The 24244-nt window shown below is 38.9% G+C and overlaps 5 protein-coding genes across 5 annotated transcripts; all 5 read left to right on the forward strand.

Moving 5' to 3' along the window:
- Window positions 1–1461: 1461 nt before the first annotated feature.
- Window positions 1462–1915, forward strand: GCK72_022528 (uncharacterized protein; the record flags this gene model as incomplete). The annotated part of the gene is made up of 2 exons (XM_053734885.1): window positions 1462–1595; window positions 1717–1915. 2 exons carry the CDS (start codon window positions 1462–1464, stop codon window positions 1913–1915), a joined length of 333 nt encoding a protein of 110 aa, XP_053578451.1.
- Window positions 1916–4772: 2857 nt separating this feature from the next.
- On the forward strand, window positions 4773–10201 carry GCK72_022529 (uncharacterized protein; the record flags this gene model as incomplete). The annotated part of the gene is made up of 7 exons (XM_003096588.2): window positions 4773–4991; window positions 5726–6135; window positions 6181–6385; window positions 6435–6848; window positions 6898–7149; window positions 9898–9975; window positions 10031–10201. 7 exons carry the CDS (start codon window positions 4773–4775, stop codon window positions 10199–10201), a joined length of 1749 nt encoding a protein of 582 aa, XP_003096636.2.
- Window positions 10202–13923: 3722 nt separating this feature from the next.
- GCK72_022530 (uncharacterized protein) lies at window positions 13924–15325 on the forward strand (the record flags this gene model as incomplete). Its single annotated transcript, XM_003096627.2, has 9 exons — window positions 13924–14001; window positions 14057–14113; window positions 14173–14304; window positions 14352–14429; window positions 14479–14595; window positions 14805–14882; window positions 14934–15041; window positions 15096–15197; window positions 15248–15325. The coding sequence occupies 9 exons, from the start codon at window positions 13924–13926 to the stop codon at window positions 15323–15325; spliced, it is 828 nt and encodes a 275-aa protein (XP_003096675.2).
- A 1815-nt stretch (window positions 15326–17140) lies between these two features.
- Window positions 17141–17545, forward strand: GCK72_022531 (uncharacterized protein; the record flags this gene model as incomplete). The annotated part of the gene is made up of 2 exons (XM_003096593.1): window positions 17141–17207; window positions 17322–17545. The coding sequence occupies 2 exons, from the start codon at window positions 17141–17143 to the stop codon at window positions 17543–17545; spliced, it is 291 nt and encodes a 96-aa protein (XP_003096641.1).
- A 5409-nt stretch (window positions 17546–22954) lies between these two features.
- Window positions 22955–24072, forward strand: GCK72_022532 (uncharacterized protein; the record flags this gene model as incomplete). The annotated part of the gene is made up of 8 exons (XM_003096631.2): window positions 22955–23045; window positions 23136–23207; window positions 23255–23338; window positions 23397–23510; window positions 23559–23645; window positions 23693–23752; window positions 23836–23907; window positions 23957–24072. The coding sequence occupies 8 exons, from the start codon at window positions 22955–22957 to the stop codon at window positions 24070–24072; spliced, it is 696 nt and encodes a 231-aa protein (XP_003096679.1).
- Window positions 24073–24244: the final 172 nt, after the last annotated feature.

The raw sequence follows: 24244 nt of genomic DNA on the forward strand, positions 1-24244 counted from the left end.
TACAAGTTTTCTTACATGAGGACGATCGAGACGTCACCAGGATTTTGTGGTTGGAAGACATCTACAAACCACCAACACCGGACAATATTGCGGTATACCGCTATACTCGAGTTTTGTTCGGACTCAATGTCTCACCATATTTGCTAGCAGCAACTATTCAACACCACCTCGGACAAAGCGAGAATATCGATCTTGCTAACCAAATCCTCAACAACACGTACGTGGACAATGTCATTCTGACAACAGATGAATCCACAGAAGGAACCCTGGACATTATCAAGTTCAGCAAAGAAACCTTCAACGAAATGGGAATGAACTTGAGAGACTACAGGACAAGTTCAGAAATTCTGAATCAACTCATTCCAGAGCAGGACAGATCGCAAGAAGTCATCATGAAAGTTCTGGGAATCGAGTGGAACTCCGAAACGGACAACTTGAGAGTCTTCATCTCAATGGAGCATCAAGCAACCAACTCAAGAAGGACTGTATCAAGTGCTATTGCAAGCAACTTCGATCCCACAGGGAACTTGGTACCACTGATCCTGCCAATGAAACTGTTCCAGAGGAATCTTTGGGACGACGAATATCAATGGGACACCAAAATCACCACAACCCATGAAGAGCAATGGAAAATGTTGGTAGACCAATGCAATGGATATTCCAGGAATATACCAAGAAATGTGATCGAGAAATCGAAGTCAAACACTCTGGTCACATTCACAGATGCCAGCAAAGATGCAACAGCATGCTGCATCTACATCGTCAACAATCTCGGAGCCAACATCATCTTTGGTAAAAGCCGAGTGAAACCTCTGAAAGAAAGCTGGACAGTTCCCAAATTGGAGATGCAAGCGTTGAAAATGGGAGTTTCGAAGACCCGCACAGTACTCGAAGCCTTGATGATCGGACAAATCAAGGTGGACAAAATTGTCATCCTCACGGACAGTACAATAGCTCTCAGCTGGTTGAAACAGAAGCCAGGTGTGAAAGAAGTTGGCATATTCATCAACAACCGATTGAAGTCGATCCATCAGGACACCAAAGCAATCCAGGACAAACAGATTCCAGTGCAATTCGGACACGTGGCAACAGAAGACAACCCAGCTGACCACGGAACTCGAGGACTGGACAGAGAACAATTGGACATGTCAAATTGGTGGCATGGACCCAGCAGCCTGAAACAAGACCAGAAAAACTTGGGTAATTAAACCTTTATTAAAAGATAAAAGATGAGCTCTCGCCTCTGCTTTTATACTGGGCAGAGGCGGAGCCAAACAGAAAGTGTGTGGGTGAAGGAATTCAATTAAAACAGATAGAAAGAATGATTCAAGACTAAAAGCCTATGAATCATATTGGATGTGAGCGGGGAAAAGAAAGTGGGAGATGTACAAAGTACATCGAGTACAAGGACGTCCCAACAAATGCTCAGACCTTTGGTCTTTCTGTATCATGATGCTTCAGATGTATACATGCACTGACGAATACTGGCCTGACCACGCCGATCATCCACAAGTGCAGTATTTCCGAAACCTGCAGCATGGGATAGGTCAAAGAATGACAGCAGAGTTATGGGATGAGGTGGCGAAAATCAAAGGGTGAGTGAATACAAACAAAAAAACCAATAATTAAAACACTGAAATCAATTGTGTTTGCTCATTGTTTTGACAAAATACACACTTTTGTGACTATAAAATAAAACTAAACTTGTTTTTCCAGAGGCAAGAAGGTTCGTGGCGCTCTCAAACTTTATGATAACGGACAGGCAGAACCAAATACGCCACCTTTGATGAGCCTCAAACGTTCATATCACGCTGATCACTTGTTCGAATTCTTGCAGTACGCTATGGTTCTTGACTGGAATGTAAGACCAACGGTTGAAGAACTCCTCAATCACGATTTCTTCAAGAAAAACTAGATCAATTTCATTCTTGCTGTCTTCATTGATTAAACTCTATCTACAGTATTACTTTATTATTCATCTTAAAATTTATTATTTCATCTAAAATAATTCTCTTTATTCACTTTCATAGATTTACTTTTTTTCAGTCATTTAAAAACCTTGTGAATAGCTTTCTTCTCTTTTCCCGTGATGCTTACTTAATTTCTTCTTTTCTTACTTTTCCCCAAAACTTGTATTTCTCTAAACTTACTCTCTTTCAGAGTTTACTCGTTCATTATTTCGAATGACTGTCATCATGTACCATCTTATAGTCACCATCATACAATAATCTATCATCATGTACCATCTTATAGTCACCATCATTCAATGATCTATCATCGTGTAACATCTTATAATTATCCATCATCATGTACCATTAATCACATTAAAATAAATAGAATTCCTGGTGTATCCAGATGAAAATAAATCTGTATAATTTTTCAGCTTCTCAAAACATATTCAGATGCTTAGAACAGTTCGCGCCTTGAAAACAGAAGATTTCATCACTTCTTTGAAGAAATATTGTTTTCTTTTATCCCCGAAACCGCTGGGGACCGCAATTTCGACACGAGTCGCAGCTGTTGAAGTGACGAGGAAAAAACCATACTACAAACTTCTTTTCTCCTACAGGTCCCGCGATTCATTAAAAAAAACGACTTTTTCTTTGTTTTGAATTAACAAGGGTATGGATTTGATACATCAATCAGCGCCTATGGAACGCCAGCGCGTCTTCTTTCTGAGAAGGTTGGGGCAGTGTTTTTCGGCTGATTGGAAAAGGACAACAACGTTCGTAACAGATAAAATAATCCGTGTAGTGAGATCTACATTTTTATAGTTGACAATTTCTCGATTAACAAGCAATCTATGGGGCAAGCAATCTATGGCAGTGAGAAACGGAAAAAAAAAAACGCGTTTATACGACCTCAGCGCGTCTCCTCTTTGAGGAGCTTAGTGCAGTGTATCTCGGCTATTTGGAGACGGACACAAAAGTTGATAACAGTTGAAAAAATCCGTGTATTGAGATCTAAATTTTCATAGTTGACAATTTCTGGATTGGTATACGAGCAAGCAATCTTTGGCAGTGAGAAACGAAAAAAAACGCACCTATGGAACACCAGCGCGTCTTCCCTTCGATGTCGATAGGGCAGTGTATCTCGGCTGTTTGAACGCTGACAAGAAAGTTGTCAACAGATAAGATTTTTCGTTTATTGTGCTCAACATTTTTTAAGTTGACAATTTCTTGATTGGTATACGAGCAAGCAATGTATGGCATTGAGAAACGGAAGAAAAACGCGCCTATGGAACGCCAGCGCGTCTTTCCTTTGAGGAGGTTAAGGCAGTGTATCTCGGCTGTTTGGAAATGGATAGTAAAGTTGATCACAGATAAAATTATCCGTGTATTGAGAACTACATTTTTATGGTTGACAATTTCTTGATTGGTAAACACAGGTGAGCCGCTGAGGATCATATATGTAATCGCACGGTAGCGTAAATGTAGCTAGAAAGAATCAGGGTTGTGTCCTAGATGTGTCCATATGGGTCCACGCGCGGTCGGCGGAAAACGTGTGGCGCATATGGATCGTATATAGATCGCATATCAGGTTTAATTATACCAACCGCATTTGGTTGATTATTCTCTATAAAAAACAAAAAAAGCCAAATTAATTGTTGTGATGGTGGTCTAACACTTACATTCTGACTAGTTGCGAGATATTCGTATTTTTAATGTCGCTGAAGAAGACATTCCAAAACCGTGGAACCTCAAAGACCTTAGTGAGTCTGTCCAATGGGAAAAGGCCAAGACACTTCATATCGAAGGAAACTGTGTGAAGATTCCCATTTTGAATCTCCTCTACTTCTCAATAGTAAACGTCTCGATTCCCCTAATCACTACTTCTGATGCCGTATGGTTGCGAAATGTAACTGGTTTTTTTACAATTTGAGATTGTTTCAAGATAAGCTAATTTTTTTTGCTGAGGCTAACTGAGATTTTGCTGACGCTAAGTAAAGAGGTCACTGTAGGATGAGGACTCTTTGAATGGCGCAGGTGGTTCAGTGGTATTTGGAATATATATGTTTATTGAGTACTGTAGAATAATAAGCGAGGAGCAGGGGAAAAAGGGGGAAGGAAAGAGATGAGGGGGACACGGGTGACAATGAAGTGGGGATTCAGAGAGTCGACAAAAATGCAATAATTTACAGAACACACCTAAAGAGATTTTTCTGAGGCTAACTGAGATTTTGCTGAGGCTAACTGAGATTTTGCTGAGGCTAACTGAGATTTTGCTGAGGCTAACTGAGATTTTGCTGAGGCTAACTGAGATTTTGCTGAGGTTAACTGAGATTTTGCTGAGGCTAACTGAGATTTTGCTGAGGCTAACTGAGATTTTGCTGAGGCTAACTGAGATTTTGCTGAGGCTAACTGAGATTTTGCTGAGGCTAACTGAGATTTTGCTGAGGCTAACTGAGATTTTGCTGACAAGGGAAGTATTTGGAGACGCCACTTTCAAACGACCTATAAATTTGGTCATAGGTACTTTCGACCACGAGGAGTCCATTTCTGCAGTCAAAACCTGCTAAATGTCTCTGTGAGCCGAGTTATGAGCTTTTAAACTTTTCGCTTTTAAACTAACCGCTGGGGAACACAAATTTAACTGAGTAATGGCGTATATATGTCCGATTTGTAATTCCATGTGAAAAAGCTTGCCCATATGAAAAGTTTAAGAGCTCATAACTCGGCTCGCAGAGATATTTAGTTGGGTATTTAAGGCAGATTTTTCTTTCATTTTATGATTATTTTTGCATTTTTTCATTTTTTTTTCCTACTATTCTCATGGATTTCCACGTTGTCACCGTTCTCCATCGTCTGCTGAAGAAATTTGAGGAATATGGGGACATTCCCGGGAATCCAGAGGTATCTCGAAAAGAAGCGATGTTTGCCAATAGACTAGCTGGTCTCATTCTGGAAGCGGAAAATGGATTAATGGATATTGAAGAAGAAGATGTGATCGAGATTGAAGAAGATGTTGATTGGGAAGCACCAGAGTTTGATGTGAGTTAATCTGGATTTTCAATCAACTCACAGTCTCCCAAACCCCGAAAAACAACTGCAAGCGAAAGTTCTCAGTGGAGCGCAAAGGCCGCGCGCTACAGTAGTCAAAAATATTTTTTTATTAATTTTTCAACTGAAAATTTTGATTTTATTCAAATTACGAACAATAAAGGAAATAAAAAGTGAAATTTGTCCATAACAAATAACGAGAAAGGCAAAAGCAACATTTCGGAAAAAATAAAACTATTTTTAGAGCAAAAATAGAGGCCCTGATACAGATCGAAGTTTTGGCCTGAAAAATCGGTTTTTCCATTATTTCTCGAAACTTATTCGGCAAAAAAGTGACCCATCCATAATAAATTAAGATCTATTTATTGCGGATTTTTTGAGCTATAATAAAGGTCGAAACGTCAAGAAATAGTGGGCTGGATATAGTTTGAAGCCGAGAATTCGCCAATAAATTTTGTGTAAAATCATCAAATGCAACACTCAAAAGACATGATATCATGGTTTTTCGAAGAATAAGTGTTTTTCCTTGATGTATTCACCACATTAACCTTTATTGAAGTGGCTTTTTCATGTTTAGCTTCACGCTAAAAATTAAAAAATTCACTTTTAGACCTGCAAATTTCTCAAATTTTTCGTTTCGGGAGGGGAGATCGAAAATTTCCTTGCAGTTCTTACTCGGACTTTGGGAGACCGTGCAACTATCATCTTCACTATGTGTTTTCCAGGCATTGGATAGTGATGATGCTTCTCCCAACCAAACCTTCCGATTCGGGGACAGATGGGTCAACAAAGAAGATGTTGAGAAAGCCTTATCCTACTACAGAGACACTTCAAAAGGACATCGAACTGCGCAAGCAATGTACAGTCGCTTCCGTTGGCTATCTACCAACTATCATCTCCAGAAGTTACGAGATATTGAGAACGAAGGAGCTTCATACAAAGGAGACCGATTTCGACTTCTTGCCATTCTGGCTGATCGTCTTTTTGAAGAAGTCAAGAAACGACTAAATGAAGGCCTCACTCTTCACGACAGAGATTTGCGGTCATTGACTCTAGACTTGAACAGAAAAGAGTTCAACGTCGTCGGATTTCTTGCAAGTCATAAATGGATCACTCGTTGGAAATCGAGTAGGAGGTAAATTCAGATTTTAGAACATCATTTCTATTGGTATATTTTCAGAATTGTTTCCCGGCGGATCACAAAGTTTGTCACAAAGAGGTGCATGTTAAACCAGGATCAACTTGAGAAACAATCGAAGGAGTTTGTAAAGACTTCTCGGCAAGAAATGCCCCAATTCTCACCATCGATGATCCTAAATTGTGATCAAACAGGGATTCAGAAGGAACTCCACGGAGCAAGAAGCCTGGCTTTTGGAGGGGAAAAGGTATCCCACTGTTAGAATATAAACTCCAAATAAAAATTAACTTTTTTAGACTGTGGTTCGCTCCGTTCAGGCCAAGTCATCGCTCACTCACTCCTTCACCTTCATGCCGGTTCTTTTCGCCGATGGCACGATGGGACCGAAGGCATACATGGTTATGTCGGAGCCTACTGGTCAATTCCCAAAATCCCAGCCTATTCCCCACACCCCAAACTTGGAAGTTCGAGCTGCTAAATCCCATATCATGACGAAGGAGTTGATGTGTGATTTCCTGACTTCCTGTGTCTTCATCCCATCTGTTCCGAAGAAATTGTTCTTGCTTCTCGATTCTTGGCCTCCATTCAAGGATCATGCAAAGATCAGAAGCTGTTTGCCACCGGGAACAGATGTTACAATCAGGAACATACCACCACATTGTACGTCAATGATTCAGCCACTTGACGTCTACTGGAATGGACCATGGAAGGTATGAAAAAGCAGAAATTCGGTATAAATAAATTACTCATACTTTCCAGGCCCTCCTGAAGAGATTCAATTCACACGCGGTTGCTTTCTACCCCGACTACGTCATCGCACAAAGAAACAACCAAATAACGATGGTCTCGGTGCTTTTCCACCAAATTAGTTCAAAAAGATTCAAAGATTTCACCCAATATTCATGGAATAGAAGCGGTTACATAGATGTCTACACTCCATTCCAAAGTCCACTCAAATACTTATGCAATGGGGTAGAGCTCCAAATCTGCGCAGTCAATGGATGTGATAATGTATGTTTTCTTCACTGTGGGAGATGTGACGATTATCTCTGTTTATCTCACTTGGCCATCATAAACCCCCATCTGTGCCCAAATAGTTGAATATGCCTGAATGTTTTATAATTTTTTAATTTAATAAAGTCAATTTTTCCATAGATTCTTTTGTTAAAAAATCATTAAAACCCATAAAAATAGATAAAATCCATTTCCAGAAAAACAGAAAATCCAAAAAGAAAAAAAGAAAAAAACGAATAGCGTCCAGAGGAACCGAACCCTGACCTCCAGCACCACAACCCAACCTCTTACCCACTCGACCAACCAACCGTTGGGAAACGTGGATTATCGGGGGAGTGAAGAAAGTAGCTCTCCCTTACCTCCCATTCGAACGATTTGTATGGTTAAGAATGGAGGTCAGAGCTTGAACTTTGAGCTTAGTTTTCTCGGTTCCTGGAAGCGTTTAGCAAAATTTGAAAATAGTTTTGGAAATCCCAGCCGATTTTCTTTCCAACCATATAGGTCTCGACATTTAACTCCATCTTGACTCGAGATCTTTCCCTAGTGAGGCTAAGTGAGATTTTGCTGAGGCTAACTTTTTTGCTGAGGCTAACTGAGATTTTGCTGAGGCTAACTGAGATTTTGCTGAGGCTAATTTTTTTGCTGAGGCTAACTGAGATTTTTCTGAATCTAACGGAGATTTTGCTGCGGCTAACATAAGTGAGATTTTGCTGAGGCTAACTTTTTTGCTGAGGCTAACTGAGATTGTTTTAAATCTCAGTTAGATGTTCTAGAATCTAATCGCAAGATTCAAAAAAGTGGACAAATTCAAATTTTGTGGTTACTTGAGATTCCGTAATGCAAGTTGGAGTAGTGGTGTACCTTCCCCTCTTCAATTCTGGCAGATGCCTCCTTCTGGCAACGTGCCAAGTCTCCCTTTTCTTCTCGCGGTTTCGGTAGAGCGCAGTTGTGAGAACAGTGCCGAGCTAATAGTTTCTCTCAATTCCGAGAGACACAGATTGCCTCGCGAAGATATCGGGAAAATAGCGTCTGGGCTCAAAGAAAAGGTCAGTGACTAGAGGAATCGAGTCTTGTAAAGAGGATTAGGAAATAGTGCTGTTAAGGAAGAATGCATTAGAGAACTGTCCTAGATATGCTCTAATAAACTCCCAATATTGCCCGATGGGATACCAAGATCCTAGAGAGCGTACCAGATCCGGAGAGGGAAAAGGCAATACCAAGCTAACAAAATAGCAAAAATATTCAAAAAAAAACTGCTTCAAAGGAGTAGGTCTGTACTAGGGAAATCTGGTATTCATGGTATTTTTGTCCGAAATGACCCAATGGTACAGTACTGGCCTTGTTCGATGCACTAGAGCACCGGCTGGTGTTGTGAATTGGTGTGTTGTGAAGACTATATAAAATATATATAAATAAATGTCACTAGGTCAAAGTACAAGGTCGTCCAAGAAATTTGAATATTCCTTACAATTGTTCAAATCTCTCAATTTCTTTAACTCCATTACATTCAATTTCTCCTGACATTTTAAAAGATCTGTGCGCTTGATAGAGAGCCCACAACAGTATTTTCTTTTCCTCACTGATAGTAAGACACGATATTTTAAAATCAAAAAATATTCGGATAATTTTCGAAAAAACATTTCGAAAAATGATAATTTTGTACTCAAAAACAGGTTTTTAGAGAACTGTCTTTAAAATACTCAAGTTTTCATACTAATTCGAAATTTTTGTCTCCGAAAAGCTCATTTTTCTTGACTTTTTTTTCGAATGTTTCGGTTCAGAATAATGATTATCATTTTTCCATGAATCGAAAGAAGATGTTTTCTGCTGATAGTTTTTGCACTTTTCGTATCAAAGTTTCACCACTTCCTCTCTTCCCTGTCTCTTTTTTTGCACGACGAGAGAGTGCTGCAAACGAGGAGTGCCTCCTCCTCCCTCCTCTCTTCTATATTTTCCGTAGCAACAGAGCACGGTTTCACTCTTTTCAATTGGCGCCCACCTCTGCCCAGGGCCTCTTCAAATAGAAATCGAGAGAGAGTGCGGTTTAATTTAGTTGAGTTTTCAAATGAACCTTTTATACGCGCTTAGAAACGTTTTCATGGAATTTTTGCGTGCATGAATTGTAGTTCGGACGTTTAGCTATACTTTTGAAGGATTTTTGAAACATTCTGCTCGGTTGCGACTGAGAAACCGTCGTCGGAAAAATCTGTTGTTTGAAGCACGGTTTTCATTCACAAAAATTGTGAACAATTAAGTTTTTGTTATCAGGAATCAATCGCACTGCAACCTTATTATTTTCTTTTTGTTTTTTTTTCATACCGAAAAAAAAATTTTATGTATCAAAATATATTTTGTTGGCATTATGCTAATCCGTAACTGTAAAGGGCGTGGCTATTATCCGGTTTCCTCTCACAGCTGTCTGTCAACCACAACCATTCATACATGTCTCCTCGATAGTGTCTCGTGTAACCAGATACTTGTGTGGGCAGGACTTATGGTTTAGGTCGGGCTTGTCACGGTGACCTCACTAAACTATAGGTTGTCGCTCTATTTTTCGAAGCTTAATTTTGCTGTCGTTCTATTGGAGGTGTCGTTCTAATACGGTTTTTACGGTATATTCTCTTGATAGGGGTTAGTGTCAATTTTCAGCTTCTTTGGTCTTGTTACCCTATTTTTAGCTAAAACTTTTGGATCTTATGATATTCGCTTTTTTCTCAGGTTCTTCTCACCACTATATTTTTTTAGAACATCGCCATCGTCATGACGCCAATTGCCAAGGTCCGTTGCTTTAGACGCGTCCCGATTCCCCCTCGTCGGTTCTCGGTAAGACAAATCTAGTGTCAATTTACGAATTGAAATTCTTATTTTTCATTTTCAGCCGACCCCAGAAGAAGAATTCCTCCTACCCACACCACCACCGACTCCACCGCCGCCACCACTCCAACAGGAGGAGCATGAGATAAGCTCTGAAGCCCTCATTGCCCTTTTCGTCTGTATGGCCCTCATTTTGTGGTTCTGTCTTTTCCCACATGTCTTTAATAATGTTTAAGGTTTTTGGTACTTTTGTTCTTCTCAATAATAAAAAAAGAGACAGACCAGAAGGTTTTTCCTTTTCTCCATTTCAGTAAAAGTGATCAAAAAGTCTTTCAACAGAGGAAGGATGTGCTGTGGAGAAAAATGGGAGAAGGGTTACTGTAGAATAGAGAGAGAATACTGTAGATACGTGAGAGTTGGGGAAGGGAAGTGAAAAAGAGGGAAAAGGGGATAATGTAGAAAAAAAAAGAAAGGACATTATACAGAAAAAGAAGGATGATGGAAGAAAAGAGAGAGAGAGAGGGAGTGGGGGAGACCGGACTGCAAAAAATAGAGTACAGCGGGAAAAGAGCGAGGATACTGTAAAGAAATAAGAAAGCCAGAGGGGTACTGTAGAATCAAAATCATGAATAACATGTTAGTAAGCCTCAATACAATACAGTACCAGACAAAAATCTATCAATTTTTGCCGTTTTCAGTTGATTTTGCCCAACTTTGAGGGTATGTCATGGTACTTCTGATTGGCCCATCAAAAAGATAGCTAATAAATCATAGAGATTAAAATTAGAACTGCATTTTTGTAGTTTTCATTTTTTTTGAACGGACCCGCCCTAGTGAGTTATGGTAATTCTAAGACGACAGCTCAAAAATCGCACTATTTTGCACTGAAATTGGTCGATTTAAGGGAGAAATTACTTTGTCGATACGTAACTTGCTAGGGAGAGCCAGTACAAAAAAATTGCGATCCTCAAAGATAAAGCTCTATTTTTGATCTCTATGATTTATTAGTAATTTATTTGATGGGTCAATCAGAATTACCATGACACACCCTCAAAGTTGGGCAATTTCAACTGAAAACAGCAAAAATTGATAGATTTTTGTCCGTTACTGTACATTCCCTTTTCTCATCATATTTTTTTCACATTAATAATTTTTAAAAAACCCGAAAAATTTTAATCAAAAGGAAGATCACACTTCATGGATTTGAAACAAGTTCAAAAAACAGCAACATGTCAAACATGAAACATTGAGTCCACCCATTTTTTGCGATTTGATCAACATATTTTACACGAATTCTTCATCAACTGTATAACGGAACAGAAGTCTGAATGGAAATTCAAAAAATTATGTTTTTGGGATCTCGATCTAATCAGAATAGGCTCTATTTTTTTTTCTTTCTATTTTCTGCAATCTGGTCTCTTTCTTTTTTCTTTTTCCTTAGTAAATTTTTCCTCAGTACCCTCTCTCTTTTTCACAGAACCTCAGCTTCTCTACACTCTACGATACCCTTTTCCCACTTTTTCCCCTGCGCATTTTCCTTCTCTCTTCTCTTTCAAACAACATGTGTTATGATGATGTGACACCGCGAACACCTGCATTATGTTTTTGTGTCGCGAGAGAGAGCGAAGGGGGTACTGTTGCGGAAATCAAAGAAAACGTCTGGTGACCTTTACCGAGAAGCAAGTGTATCGCTTAGTATAAGACACTCGTATAAACAAATTAACACCCTCGTCGGGGGTCGTTTGAATGCGCGCCTTTGGACAGGGATAGGATACTTGATACCTTCCCAAAAAACGAGCAGGCTAACACATTTCTGCTCTCTCTCTCTCTCTGACTCTCATTGGACAGGGCACAGATGAGAGGGACATTCGGACAAACACAACTTGGACAGAACGACAGAAGGAAGAGGGGTGGGAGATTTTTTACTTGTATAGTGCATTGGGCGCATGATTTCTGATTGTCTGACTTTCTGAAAAAGCTTCCTTAAGTGGAAATCGAGAGGAGCCGTGCCTGCAAAAGTTGGAAAATCGGAAACTTTAAAGACGTAACAAGCGATAGAAAAACTTCAATTTACACATTTTTGAGAACTAAAATCGTGTTTCAAATGATAATTTTTGATAATTTTTCAGAATTTTTGCTAATTCTGAATGAAAGTCGAAAATATGACGCGATTAGAATTTTGGCGCCAAGTAGCCGGGCATTAGGGCCGGGCTTAACCCCCAGGCCTTGACACGTATTTATTTTATCAGTTTGCAAATGATATGAAACCACATTTCTCTAATTGTGCACGTTTATCAAATGCAAAATTTTGGAATAGACAAAATCAACTTTTTCTCTTCATTTCACACCTCTCAAACATAAAATTTCTGGGTCAGAAAACTTCTTGGCATGGTGCCAAGGGGCGTGGCTTAGTAGCGGTGTCCCCTCGCAGCCGTTCGCCAGCCATTCGTACAGGTCTCCTCGATAGTGTCGGGTGTAACCCGATACTCTGTGGGCGGGACTTATGTTATGGGCAAGGCGTTAGCTTATGAACACTCTCCAACTATTCTAATCGATCTTCTGTCTCTCGATAGGGGCAGGGATTTTTGTCATTGTAATAGAGTACCGATTTTTTTTGTTCATTTGATAAGTTTTGTAGAGAAAACATAAACCACCAGGGATTTTTCTGTGATGCGACCTGGTGTTTGAAATATTTAGATTTTTCGGAAATCAAAAGTTCGTAAAATTCTCTGATAATTTTCCCCGTCTGCTTTGAAAATGAGCTTTACACATAACTGTTACTAATTTTGGGTAGTGTTTGAAAATAATAGGAAACATGAAACCAAATTTGCGCAATCAGAATACATACCACCAGAGATGTGCAGACCTGAAAATTTCGGAACTTCCGGAAATCGGAACTTTTCCAAATTATTGTTTTCGGAAAATCCGGAAATTTCGGAAACTCGGTTTTTTTTTCAAACTTTTCAGTCAAAATCAATAAATATGCAGTAAAAACTAAAAATTTATTGAATTTCAACTCCGGTGTGACTTTTTGGCACCGTTCGCGTTAGTTTTGCATCAATTTATATACGAAGTTTCGAAAATTTAGGAAAACAATTTTTCCGAAAAAATCCTCGGAAATCGGAAATTTCCGAAATTTCGGAATTTCTGATTTCCGTTCTTGCTATCATCATGGGAAAATATAAATTTCGGAAAAAATAGTTTCCCTCCAAAAATAAAGAGGTATAGAGTACGAAGGCGCAGAGAAACGAGACGCTCTGACTGTCTGCGTCTCGCCACAAATGCCCGAAAGGGCATATCTCGGTGGGGTGAAGAGACATTGAGAAAGTGGAAAGTGATGAAATGTGGGAAATTTCAAGAGCTATATTTTTGTTTCTGAAAAATTTTGGGTAGCTCCGCCCATTATTGATATACACCGCTTAGAAGTTGGTGAGAGCGAAATAACCTCAAAAATAAGAATTTTGATAAATGGTATCTTATTTTATCTATTTTAGGAGTTCTTGTGGATTTTCATAGGAAAATGGTCACAGATTAAAGTCAAAACAACTAAAAACGATTTTTGAGTAAAACAACTTAGAGTTGAACTGTTTTCCAACCACTCTATATCAAAAGTGGGCGAAGCTAACCAAAATTTGTTAACAACAAGAATGTAGTTCTTGAAATTTCCTACATGTTATCATTTTTCACCCTTTCGATATCTCTTCACCCCGTCCAAATATGCTTTTTTATAAAATTAGGACGTAGAGAGTAGGAGAGTGCAGAGAAACGAGACGCACTAATTGTCTGCGTCTCTCCACTTGGTCCAATTTCCGCTCCGCACATCCCTACACAATTTCTATCAAAAACTAAAAATTTTAGACAAATTTAACATCTCTTCTACCATTATCCCTCCCTCTCTCATTAGTTTTTTTCCGTTCTCCGTTACTTTCCATTTTATTTAGTTTTTACAACACAACGATGCCTTCCCACTCACCAATCTACAAATCCACCCGCCATTCTTCTCGAGTCCGGCGAGTAATCAACCGAGATTACTCTGTAAGTGAAAAACTAGGCAAATGTGAAGCTGAATTCATAACTTTCTATGTTTCAGCCGCCAGCTGCATGGGGTAGACGAGCGACCTCGAGCCTTCAGGCCTTGGCTAGCACAGTAAGTTGGAAAAATAAAATAACCAAGTCGAAGTTTAATTCAATTTTCAATTTTTTTAGCCACCAGCGGCCACCGTACCCGTCCAGCCACTGCCAATCGCAGCCCCTGTGGCGATTGTGGCTCCAGCGGGTTCTTCAACTCCGCGCCGATCATTCCGCGCAGCGCCACGCCACATCATGCGAGATTATTCCGTGAGTTTGTCTAAAAAAAATTTTTTTTCATCAATCTTTATTTTCAGCCGCCAGGAGTAGTCGGGAGACGCTCGCGTGTGACTGGTGCCTCCCCAAGACAGCAGAATAAGGGCCGCAGCGTCTCGGTAAGCTGGAAAAACGTAAATATGAGTTGATTAACTTTAAATTTTTCAGCCACAACCGGCAACCGTCGTGATCCAACCTCCGTTAGTCGCAGCTCCTCCAGCTGCGGGAGCCCACACTCGGCGCCGATCATCCCGCGCACCACGCCCAATCATGAGAAATTATTCCGTGAGTTTGTACCACAGGGCTCCGAGTTTTGATGAATTTTCAGAAATTTTTCTAATTCTGAATGATAGTCAAAAATTTGACTTTTTTGCGAAAAATTCCAAAATTTAAAAAAAATTTAAAAAATGTAAAATTTCAATTTAGGCGCCAAAACAGCCGGGCCTTGACAAATATAGTTTGTACAAAATTTTTTTTGAATCACAATTTTTCAGCCCCCAGGAGCAGTCGCGAGACGCCAGCGTGTGGCTGCTGGCGCTCTACGACGCCAGAATAGAGGCCGCAGCGTTTCGGTAAGTTGAAAAAAAAACGGCAATTTGAATTCATCAACTTTAAATTTTCAGCCACGTACTGCGAGAAGAGCGCTGGCTGCCAGACCACGGGCCTTGAGCGTCGGAGGCCGCCGCCGCGTGACTTTCGCGGCCCAGCTCACCCAAATCCGTTTGATCCCTGTAAGTTGAAAGAAACCAAGAAAAATAATTGAAAATACTAGTTCTTTTTTTCAGCATCGCTCTGACGATGAACACCAAGATGACCACCAGCAAATTGTTTGCGGGACACCGATCCCCATGGTCCGCCGCCAGGAGACAACGCGCAGTATCGGTTCGGTAAGTTAAAAACAAATCCAAACTTAAATAATTAATTGTGTTTGTTTCAGGTTCCGCCGGTTCCAATCATCCCAGACGTATTTGAGATAATCGGCAATTTTTTCAATAACTTGTTTGGACGGCACTGAATGAAAAATGAATAGAGACCGAACTTCTCCTTTAATCCCCCCCCCCCCCCTATGTGCTCTACACACCTCTCCTTCTTTTTTCTCCCTTGCCTACCCATTTGTCAATAACAGCTACATATATGTTGGCCCAGGTCTTTCCCTCACACAGAATATGTGCAGTGGTAAAAAAAGGAGGAGAGGTATCGAAGTTTTTAATTCTATCTTTTTTCTGTCCATATAATGTTTTCCCGACTCACAAAGATCTGACATTCCATATTCCCTCTATTCACATTCCCTACTTCCTTTATTACCAGCGAGCCAAATTGTGTTCTCCCGTCACTGCACCTCCGCACTCTTTTTCTGCATTCTTTTACATCGTCGACCCGTCTGTCAATTATTATTTTTGTCTATTATTGATCTTGGAATATTCTTTCCAAAAATTGTCTTGTTTCTCTTTTTTTTTCAAACTTACATTTAGATTAATAGTTTTGCCTTGTCTTTCCTTATTAACCCTTCTTTTCCACAGTTCTAATCTTCATTTACACTATGCTTTTTTTTAAATTCAATAAATCATCTACTCCCAAAGAAAAGCCCCGAGTGTTGCGCCAGGATGACGCAACTAATGGACATTAGATAAAGAACCTCTGCCCCCGATCAGGGATATGCGGAACAGAAATCAGAAATTCCGAAATTTCCGACTTTTTTCGAAACTTTCGGAAATTTCCGATTTCCGAGAAAATTTACAAAATTTTTAGGTTTTGCTGCATGTTTATTGGATTTTGACTATGAAAGATTTGAAAAACCGACTTTCCAAAATTTCCCGAATTTCCAAATAGAATAATTCGGAATTTTTCCGAGTCTGAAAATAAAATTCGAAAATGTTCAGATTTCCGAAATTTCCGAATATTTCAGTTCCGCTCAAATCTGTCCACGTTGATGAATTGACCCTATCATCCTTTTCGACTGACGACTTCCTCCTCTCATCTCTCGACCGCCGGACACTATCATCTTTTTTTTCTGCCAAGGCTAATTTAAATGGCGCCAATCAAACACCTATTTGATTTCTTATCGACACAGTCAAGAGAGAAAAACGAGAATGGAATGCGGAGTGACCACACCCAACCGGACGAAGAATCATGCTATATCGGGAGACGGAGACAGATGACGTGACGCCAAATGCAGTATATAAAGAATCTCTTACTTGCATGTAATTAGTGAACGACGATTGCTGTGGCAGCAATTGTTGTCACTCCCGAAACCTAAATTCTTGATTTTTCACTCCTCCCCTTTTTGCCTCTTTTATTTATTAATTTTCCCACTTATGCCTTAGTAAAATAAATCTGCTACATTCCTACCAGGGCTGTGCGAAAAAATTTTCAAAAATAAAAAACTTTTGACCGAAAAAAACAACGAAAAACTATTTCAAGAATACTGTCTGAAAAAATGTTTTACAAAGACCAAAATCTTGAATTAGTATGAAAACTTGAGTATTTTGAAGATAGATCACCAAAAACCAGTTTTTGAGTACAAAGTTAGAACAATTTCTGGAAAAATCAAAAATAACTATTTTTGTTACTTAAATTTTGCTAAATTCAGGTGGAATATCCAAAAAATTTGCGATTTTTTTTTTCGAAAAGTTTGCACTGCAAATTTTTTTTACCGTAAATGTTTTCGCCTCAAAATTTTTTGAAAACCACCGAAAAACCGAAAAAAAATTTTTCCAAAAATTTCGCACAGCTTTGATTCCTTCCATTGAACCAGAAAGATACCGGTGCATCAAAAACTGCAAGTCATTTATTTGGAAGTAAAGAGACGAACAAATTGTTGAATCTGAATATGCCAATCAAACAAGAAAAAGCACGCGGTCCAACTCAGGATGGAAATTCGAGTAGTCAACCTAATGGTAAGCTCGATCAAAGCATTTATTCATTTTTCGACCATCAAAAATAGTTTCGGAGAAGGTCGGTAGAAAAATTAGGCAGTTTTAAGAAGCCCTCTGCAAAACTTCCATTTTCAGGCGGAGGAGTCACCTTACCCATCCCGTGTAGCGTTCGATTAACAATGATGAATCCGTTTGGCTGCGTCATTTGCTCACTCTCATTCTCACAAGTCAAAGATCTCCATGCTCATATGAGCAATGCTCACAAGAATGCTTTTCGATGCAATTTCTGCTTGGAGGAGTTCCAGCAACTACATCATCTGGAACGTCACTTCAATATGACTCACATCAAAGACGAATGAATAGAACTGTTTTATTCGTATCGATAGTTATTCCATTCTAGTGTAGCATTAAGTATTATTCTCCTGCACCGCTCTCCTTTTTTTATGTCTTCCTCTAATCAAAAACACATGTACGTTTTGTTTTTTGAATATAAAACGAGAACCAAACTACATAGAAGGTTTTTTTTTCCTTTCTCTTGTTCAGTAAAATAGAGACCAAACCTTCCCCGTCTATTGAAATCGTATACATTTCTTCATCAAGAGTGAGATAGTGTACGCGAGTCAGCGGTGCCAGATGACCTTTCAAAAAACATTGCGAAATCATGTTTCGAATGTTTTCGAAACAGTTTGTTTGACGAGAAAAGGTCACTGTCCTCCGTTCTGAGTAATAAACATAATCATTGGTCATTCAAAATCAGAAAAATCGAGAAATAAAGAGAAATAGGAAGGAGCGATTTGTACGGCACCGTCTGGCACGATCTCTCTATGAGCAATGCATAAAATTATTTGAAATCTAAAAAACGTGATTTTTGAAGTTCACGCAAGGAAAGTTTGCAAAAATTCTTATGGTAGCCGCTTTGGAAAATTCTGAAAAAGGTTTTTTACGAATTACATTGAATATGCATATTTGCTAACAGACACACATATGGACATTTGTTCTTAGCCACTACTTTATTTTTTCTCTGCTTGTATGACAATATCAATGTTCTTATTTAACCATAAAAATAAATGAGTTTTTCAGAATGAGATATTTGCAGACTTGTCAAAAATCGGGTTCAAAAATGAGCACTCACTTTTCACAAACTTTTTTGAAAAATTTCAAATATTCAGAGTTAAAGTGCTTAAAGTATCACACATAATACCTTTTGATTGAATTTTGAATTTATAGTCGAAAACTATACTTTTTTTCAAAAAAAATTCAAAAAATTTTTTAAAAATTCAAATTTTCACTTTTTTCAAGACATATTTCAAAACGGGCCGAGCCGGGCCGGGCCCAAATATATTCTCGGGAAATCTGTGGAAAAAGAGTTGCGCTGGCAGGGATTTTCAAAAAAGACCCAAAGGCCTTTCATCTCATAACAGCAAGCGACACCTTCCCGCAAAGAAGGCAGCCGACACCAGAACAAAGAGAAAAGAGAGGGACTCCTCCCCCCTCCGCAGTATAAAAGGACGGTGAGGACTATGGATAGTCATCAGTTACCTTCATGATGATCTTCTTCCCTTTGTGATTCATGTTTTTCAACTGTATTCGACCTTGTACCGGAATCGAGGTCCCTGTTTTACTATTTTTTCAAAATTCTAATTTTCTATTTGATTGTCACTGTCATGGTAAGTACATTTTTCGAATATGGGATTCCGATTGAATTATCCAACAAACACATCACAAATTATACTTTTTAGAGCGACAGTGACGAGTTCAGTCGACCAAACAAGAAGTAAGAAAGGAAGAGAAAAGTTGTGGAGCATGCGAAAAAGAAGAAGGATGGAGCTTCACAAATGGTACTGCAGAACTGCCGTGTTATTTTGAATCGTAAGTTCTATTGATGTTTTACGTATACAAAAATCAATGTTCTTTTTGCAGCAACCATCATCCGGGACTGTCTCCGAGCAGCAAAGCAAGGTTTTGCAAACCGCAAACAATAGCTCGCCAAAAGGAGAAGTTATGGGCATGGCCGACATACCCATTTGTAAAGCCGTTCCGCACCAAGAAAATGGAGAAAAAAATGAGATCGGCGAACTTGGAGTTTTAATTGTCTTTTTATTTATATTTTTACTACCTTTTTAAAAGTTGTTATAATTGTATATATATATATATTTTTAATAAATGACAAGAGCCAAACTAGAAGATTATTTCTTATTCTCTTGTTTAGTTAAATAGAGACCAAACCGTCCCCGTATATTAAATTCGGTTACTTCTCTTCATCAACAGTGAGATAGTGTACGCGAGGCAGCGGTGCCAAATGACCTAACCAAAAACATTGCGAAATCATGTTTCGAATGTTTTCGAAACAGTTTTTTTGACGACTCACTCTCCTCCGTTCTGAATCGTAAACATAACCATTCGTCATTCAAATTTAGAAAAAAACGAGAGAGATGTGAGAAATAGAGAGGGGTGATTGTTTCGGCGCTTTCTGGTACTATCTAGCTTCAAATACATTTTTCAACAAGCAAGTTTCAGAAAAATTCGAATTATGGTAAAACCCACATGACAATTGAAAATTCATGTTTTTTTGGATTACATGATAATTCATTTTTAGTTTTCTCCAACTGCCAACTCGCATCTGCCCCTACCGTAACCCATCCGAGTACTATATCTATTGAGAATTCACCCTACATTCTCAAGCGCATTAACAAAATGAAACGAGAGATAATTGACAGTGAATGGCTGATTTTATTGCCATTTGACTCTTCAAATTCACCAAAAAAGAAATTTCATTATCGCTCATAAAAGTCTATGGGAGTGTCGAGTGAACAGGAGAATGGGGAACGGAGAAGGAAAATGAGAAAATGGAGAGAAGGCGGAGGATTTAGATTAGATTTTAGACGATTTAGATTTTAGACGATTTAGATTTTTTTTTAGATTTTTTAGATTTAGATTAGAGGTTGATTTAGATTGAATGGATTTTGGTGGGGACTTCAAATACGTTAGGGATCAGAACATACTATTTCTGTGCACGGATTTTTAAAGCATTTTTAGCATCCAGGAAAAATCTGGTGCACACCCTTCTACAAACCATTTTTAACTGCACTTGGTGGGGACAAGTATTCTATTCCATTCCATTCCGTCTCTTTCCATGTGTTCCTGCCACCTGTCTCATTATTGTCGTTAGGTGTCTAAATCTATCACAACCTAACTATATCCAGCCGTTTGGAACAGTGCCAATTTTTTGTCCCTCGTAGCAACTTTCGTTCGCAATTCTCAATTCTATAGTCAAATATTGTGTTTCGCGTTATCAAGCTGATTTTTCTTCTCTGTTGACCACAGCTATCGTTACATGACGTTGATCGATCATTTCACTCTTTATTTTTTGCTGATATAGACTTGTCCTTTTGGTAGAACTAGTCAGATTTTCTTTTCTCAGTAACACCTTCTTCTTTCGTGAAATCCATCAAAATTTTGGAATAATGGTGGAAATGAATACATCCAAGCAACAACAGACTGCTAGGACACCACCTCCGACTCCTCTCCAACTAGGCTGGCTGCCAAGTAAACATGGAGGGACCGGGAAGGAAGGAAGAAAAAGGAGAGGGGTGTTTTTTTATAATCTTCTGCATTTTTCTGATCAGATTGAAATGGATGTACCTATTTAATGCCAAAATGTACCTAAACCTACAGTACCTTTCTATAATTCAGTTTTTGGCACAGTGCCGAGTGTTCATATTTCAGCCTAACATATTAACTTTTCATTGTTTTCAATTATCAATTCAGCGTGTTTTCTGCAAAAGAATATCTGTTCAATTTCCTCGCTGGGTTACTGTTTCTAACGATTTTTTACAAATCCCCTTTTTTTTACGAATTAAAAAAAAGCACATTCATTCGCTGTCTCATGAAGTCATCAACTCATATTTTAAGAACTGGGCGGAGCCAATATTCTTCTTTTTCCATGACTCCATGTCCTTCCCAACTAGACCTTAATAATTCCTTTGCAACCAGTGCATTCGTTGCCATTTCTACGCAACAACAGGCAACTAGGATGCCCCCTTTGACTTGGCATGCGGCCAAGTACACATTGAGACTGAAAGGAGGAGAAAGAGGGAGGAGAAGGAAGGACAGAAATCTGCCTTCTGTGGTGTCCTTACATCTATCTGAGATTTTGGTATCAAATACAGTACCGCTCAAAAGTGTAAGTTTCGCCTTTTTCAGTTGAAAATGCCCAACTTTAAGAGTGTGTCATAGTGAAACTAACTGTCTTACAAAATAACTTTTTATAGGAACAACAGACCAAGAGTATAGCTTCATTTTTGTAGCTGACAACTTTTCTGTACGGACACTCCCTAGAGAGTTATGGTCATTTTAAGACGACAGCTCAAAAATTACACTATTTTGCATGTAAACTGGTCAATTTGAGGGAGAAAGTACTTTGTCGATATGTAACTTTCTAGGAAGTGTTCATACAAAAAAGTTGTCAACTACAAAAATGAAGCTCTACTCTTGGTCTCTTCGATCTCATAAAAAGTTATTTTGTAAGACAGTTAATTTTACCTTGATACACTCTCAAAGTTGGGCATTTTCAACTGAAAAAGGCAAAACTTAATACACTTTTGAGCGGTACTGTATTTGATACCAAAATCTACTGTAGCTTGCTAGAAAAAATTGACCAGGTGTCAATTTTGTGTGACTAGGGTAGTTTGAAAAGTTTCTGCTGTGTATCTGATTCTCTGCGTTTTTTTCCAGAATCTTGAAACAAATAATCTTACTTCTCGCAAGTCAAATGTTTTTTGAAAAAAAGGGGGGAAGAGGTTTAAAAATACCAATTTATTCCACCTTTAAAGCTTTCAACATGATGCTTCATTATTTCTATACTCAAATCGCGTTTTCTTTTTTTAAATTTGCTTTATTTTTGTTATTCTTGTATTGACCCCCATTGAATTTGCTCTTTTTTTCTATTATCTAACGCCCCTGCATCCTCATACTCCACCATTTTCTTTAGAGATGAAGCAGCGTTCCTGTTCCATGTTATACCATTATAACAGGGGACAGGAATGCTACAGATGCAACTCCTGTCAAGGACTGAATCTGGGTCTCCAGATCAGTCCTTGCTCTCTCACCCAACACCCACATACGTTTCCCTCGCTCTGCCTGAGACTGTGTGGCCCCGCCCCTACAGAGAGAGCCTCCTACCATTCCGTCCGTCCTTTTTTTTTTACATACACGACCCTTGATTCTCCTTCTTTCATACACATACATGAGCCACTCATGTATTTTGGATTTTTCTGTTTTTCTCTCACTGCATGTCCTTCGGTTTTCCTGCTTCTACTCTTACAAAACCAAATAACATCGGCGGGTTCAACTGGCCAGACAAGAAGCGAGCGCGACGGTATGGGTTATAGTGACTAGACGTTCAGTCGTCACGTGAGAGAGATGGAGAGAGACAGAGAGAATCAGAGACGTCCTTGATATTTGTACATTGTAATACTCGTCGTTTTTGTGCTTCTTTTGAATTCTTTTTAGACATGTGATCACTGCTTTTCTAATTTTATAAGAGAGAGAGAAAGAGTTAGAGAGAAAGAGAGAGAGAGAGAGAGAGAGAGAGAGAGAGAGAGAGAGAGAGAGAGAGAGAGAGAGTTTTGAAACACACGGGCGAATATCTGTTCTATTTCACCCATACTCTTAATTTAGTTGTTACAATTTCTCATTTTATTTCTTATCTTGTTTACGAATTTCCGCTTAAAGTTGTAGCAACTAAAAACAATGTTTTCACAGAGACGATGCATCACGCTGCTGCTCCATTCACCTCGGATTGCCCGATCCCCGTGCATTATTATGCCAATGAACTCAATCGATTCGTTCAAGAGATAGGTAAGTCAATTCGTCATTACTTTTCAGTTTTTGAAAACAACGAGAGTTACATTTTTGATCTTCTTCGTACACATATATTTCATTTTTCAGTCCCAGATGCCACCCAGGAACAAATGAAAACAATCGAATCGATTGCAATTAATGTAAAGGCGAGTCATGAGTGTAAGTTATCCAAATGTAGATTTCTTGACTAAATTTCTGAATTTCAGATTCTCAACAGAAGTTGAGTTCCCAAATCAACGAATTCGAGGAAAAAATGAAACAAAAAGAGATTGAAAATGAGGAGCTGAAAGGTAAGTTCAGATTGTTCATTCGAAAAGATGAATGTTCTAATTTTCACGTATATTTCAGCAAAACTAATTCGTCTAGAAAAAAAATTCGAGCACATGAAAATGGAAAAGGATCTTTACGAGTACAATGCGGTTTGTAATGATCAATATGAGAATTACATAACCCAATTGAAAAGTGAGTTACTTCCAATGTAAGATAATATTTGAAATTAAAATATTTCAGAGGACTTCAAAGAGCAAATGGAGAGGGAGAGGGACAACTTCCTACGTACGTGCTCCAATGCGTCTGAAAAAATCAACGAGCTGGAAAGTAAGAAAGATTCCAAAATCTATCAAACACACATAAAAAATTTTCAGACCAAGTGGCTCAACTCAGAATCAATCAGTGCGCGGTGAACAACATTGATCTGTTGAATGGTTAGTTTTTGGAGAAGTCGAAGTTAGCTTTTGGTTTCCACATCTTTTTTTCTCAGATTCGCCTTATCAATTATCATTTCCAGAACGCCGTGATGTCTCCGCCCATCAACGTCCGTTGTTCGTGATGCACCCCGATCATCACTCGTCGATTCTCGGTAAGGCAAACCTAGTGTGAGATTTAAACTTGAAATTCATATTTTTCAGTTATTGTCGACACCAATGAAACCGTCACTCCCTGCCATGCCATTGACACCATCGCCACCACCGACACCATCGTCACCATTTCCACCACCAACTGTGGTCCCTTCATTGAAGAATAGACGGGCTCTGAAGCTCTCATTGCTCTCCTCGCCGACATCATAATGGATCTCCTCATTCTTATACTCTTCATCATTTATATTGGTTCTACCTCACCTCCTCTTATTATATTCTCTTCTCCTATTTTTACTACTTTTTTAAAAGTTGTTATATTTGTATGTTTTCTTTTTTTCT

This window comes from Caenorhabditis remanei, chromosome X (assembly GCF_010183535.1).
Source record: "Caenorhabditis remanei strain PX506 chromosome X, whole genome shotgun sequence".
Taxonomy (NCBI): Eukaryota; Metazoa; Nematoda; class Chromadorea; order Rhabditida; family Rhabditidae; genus Caenorhabditis; species Caenorhabditis remanei.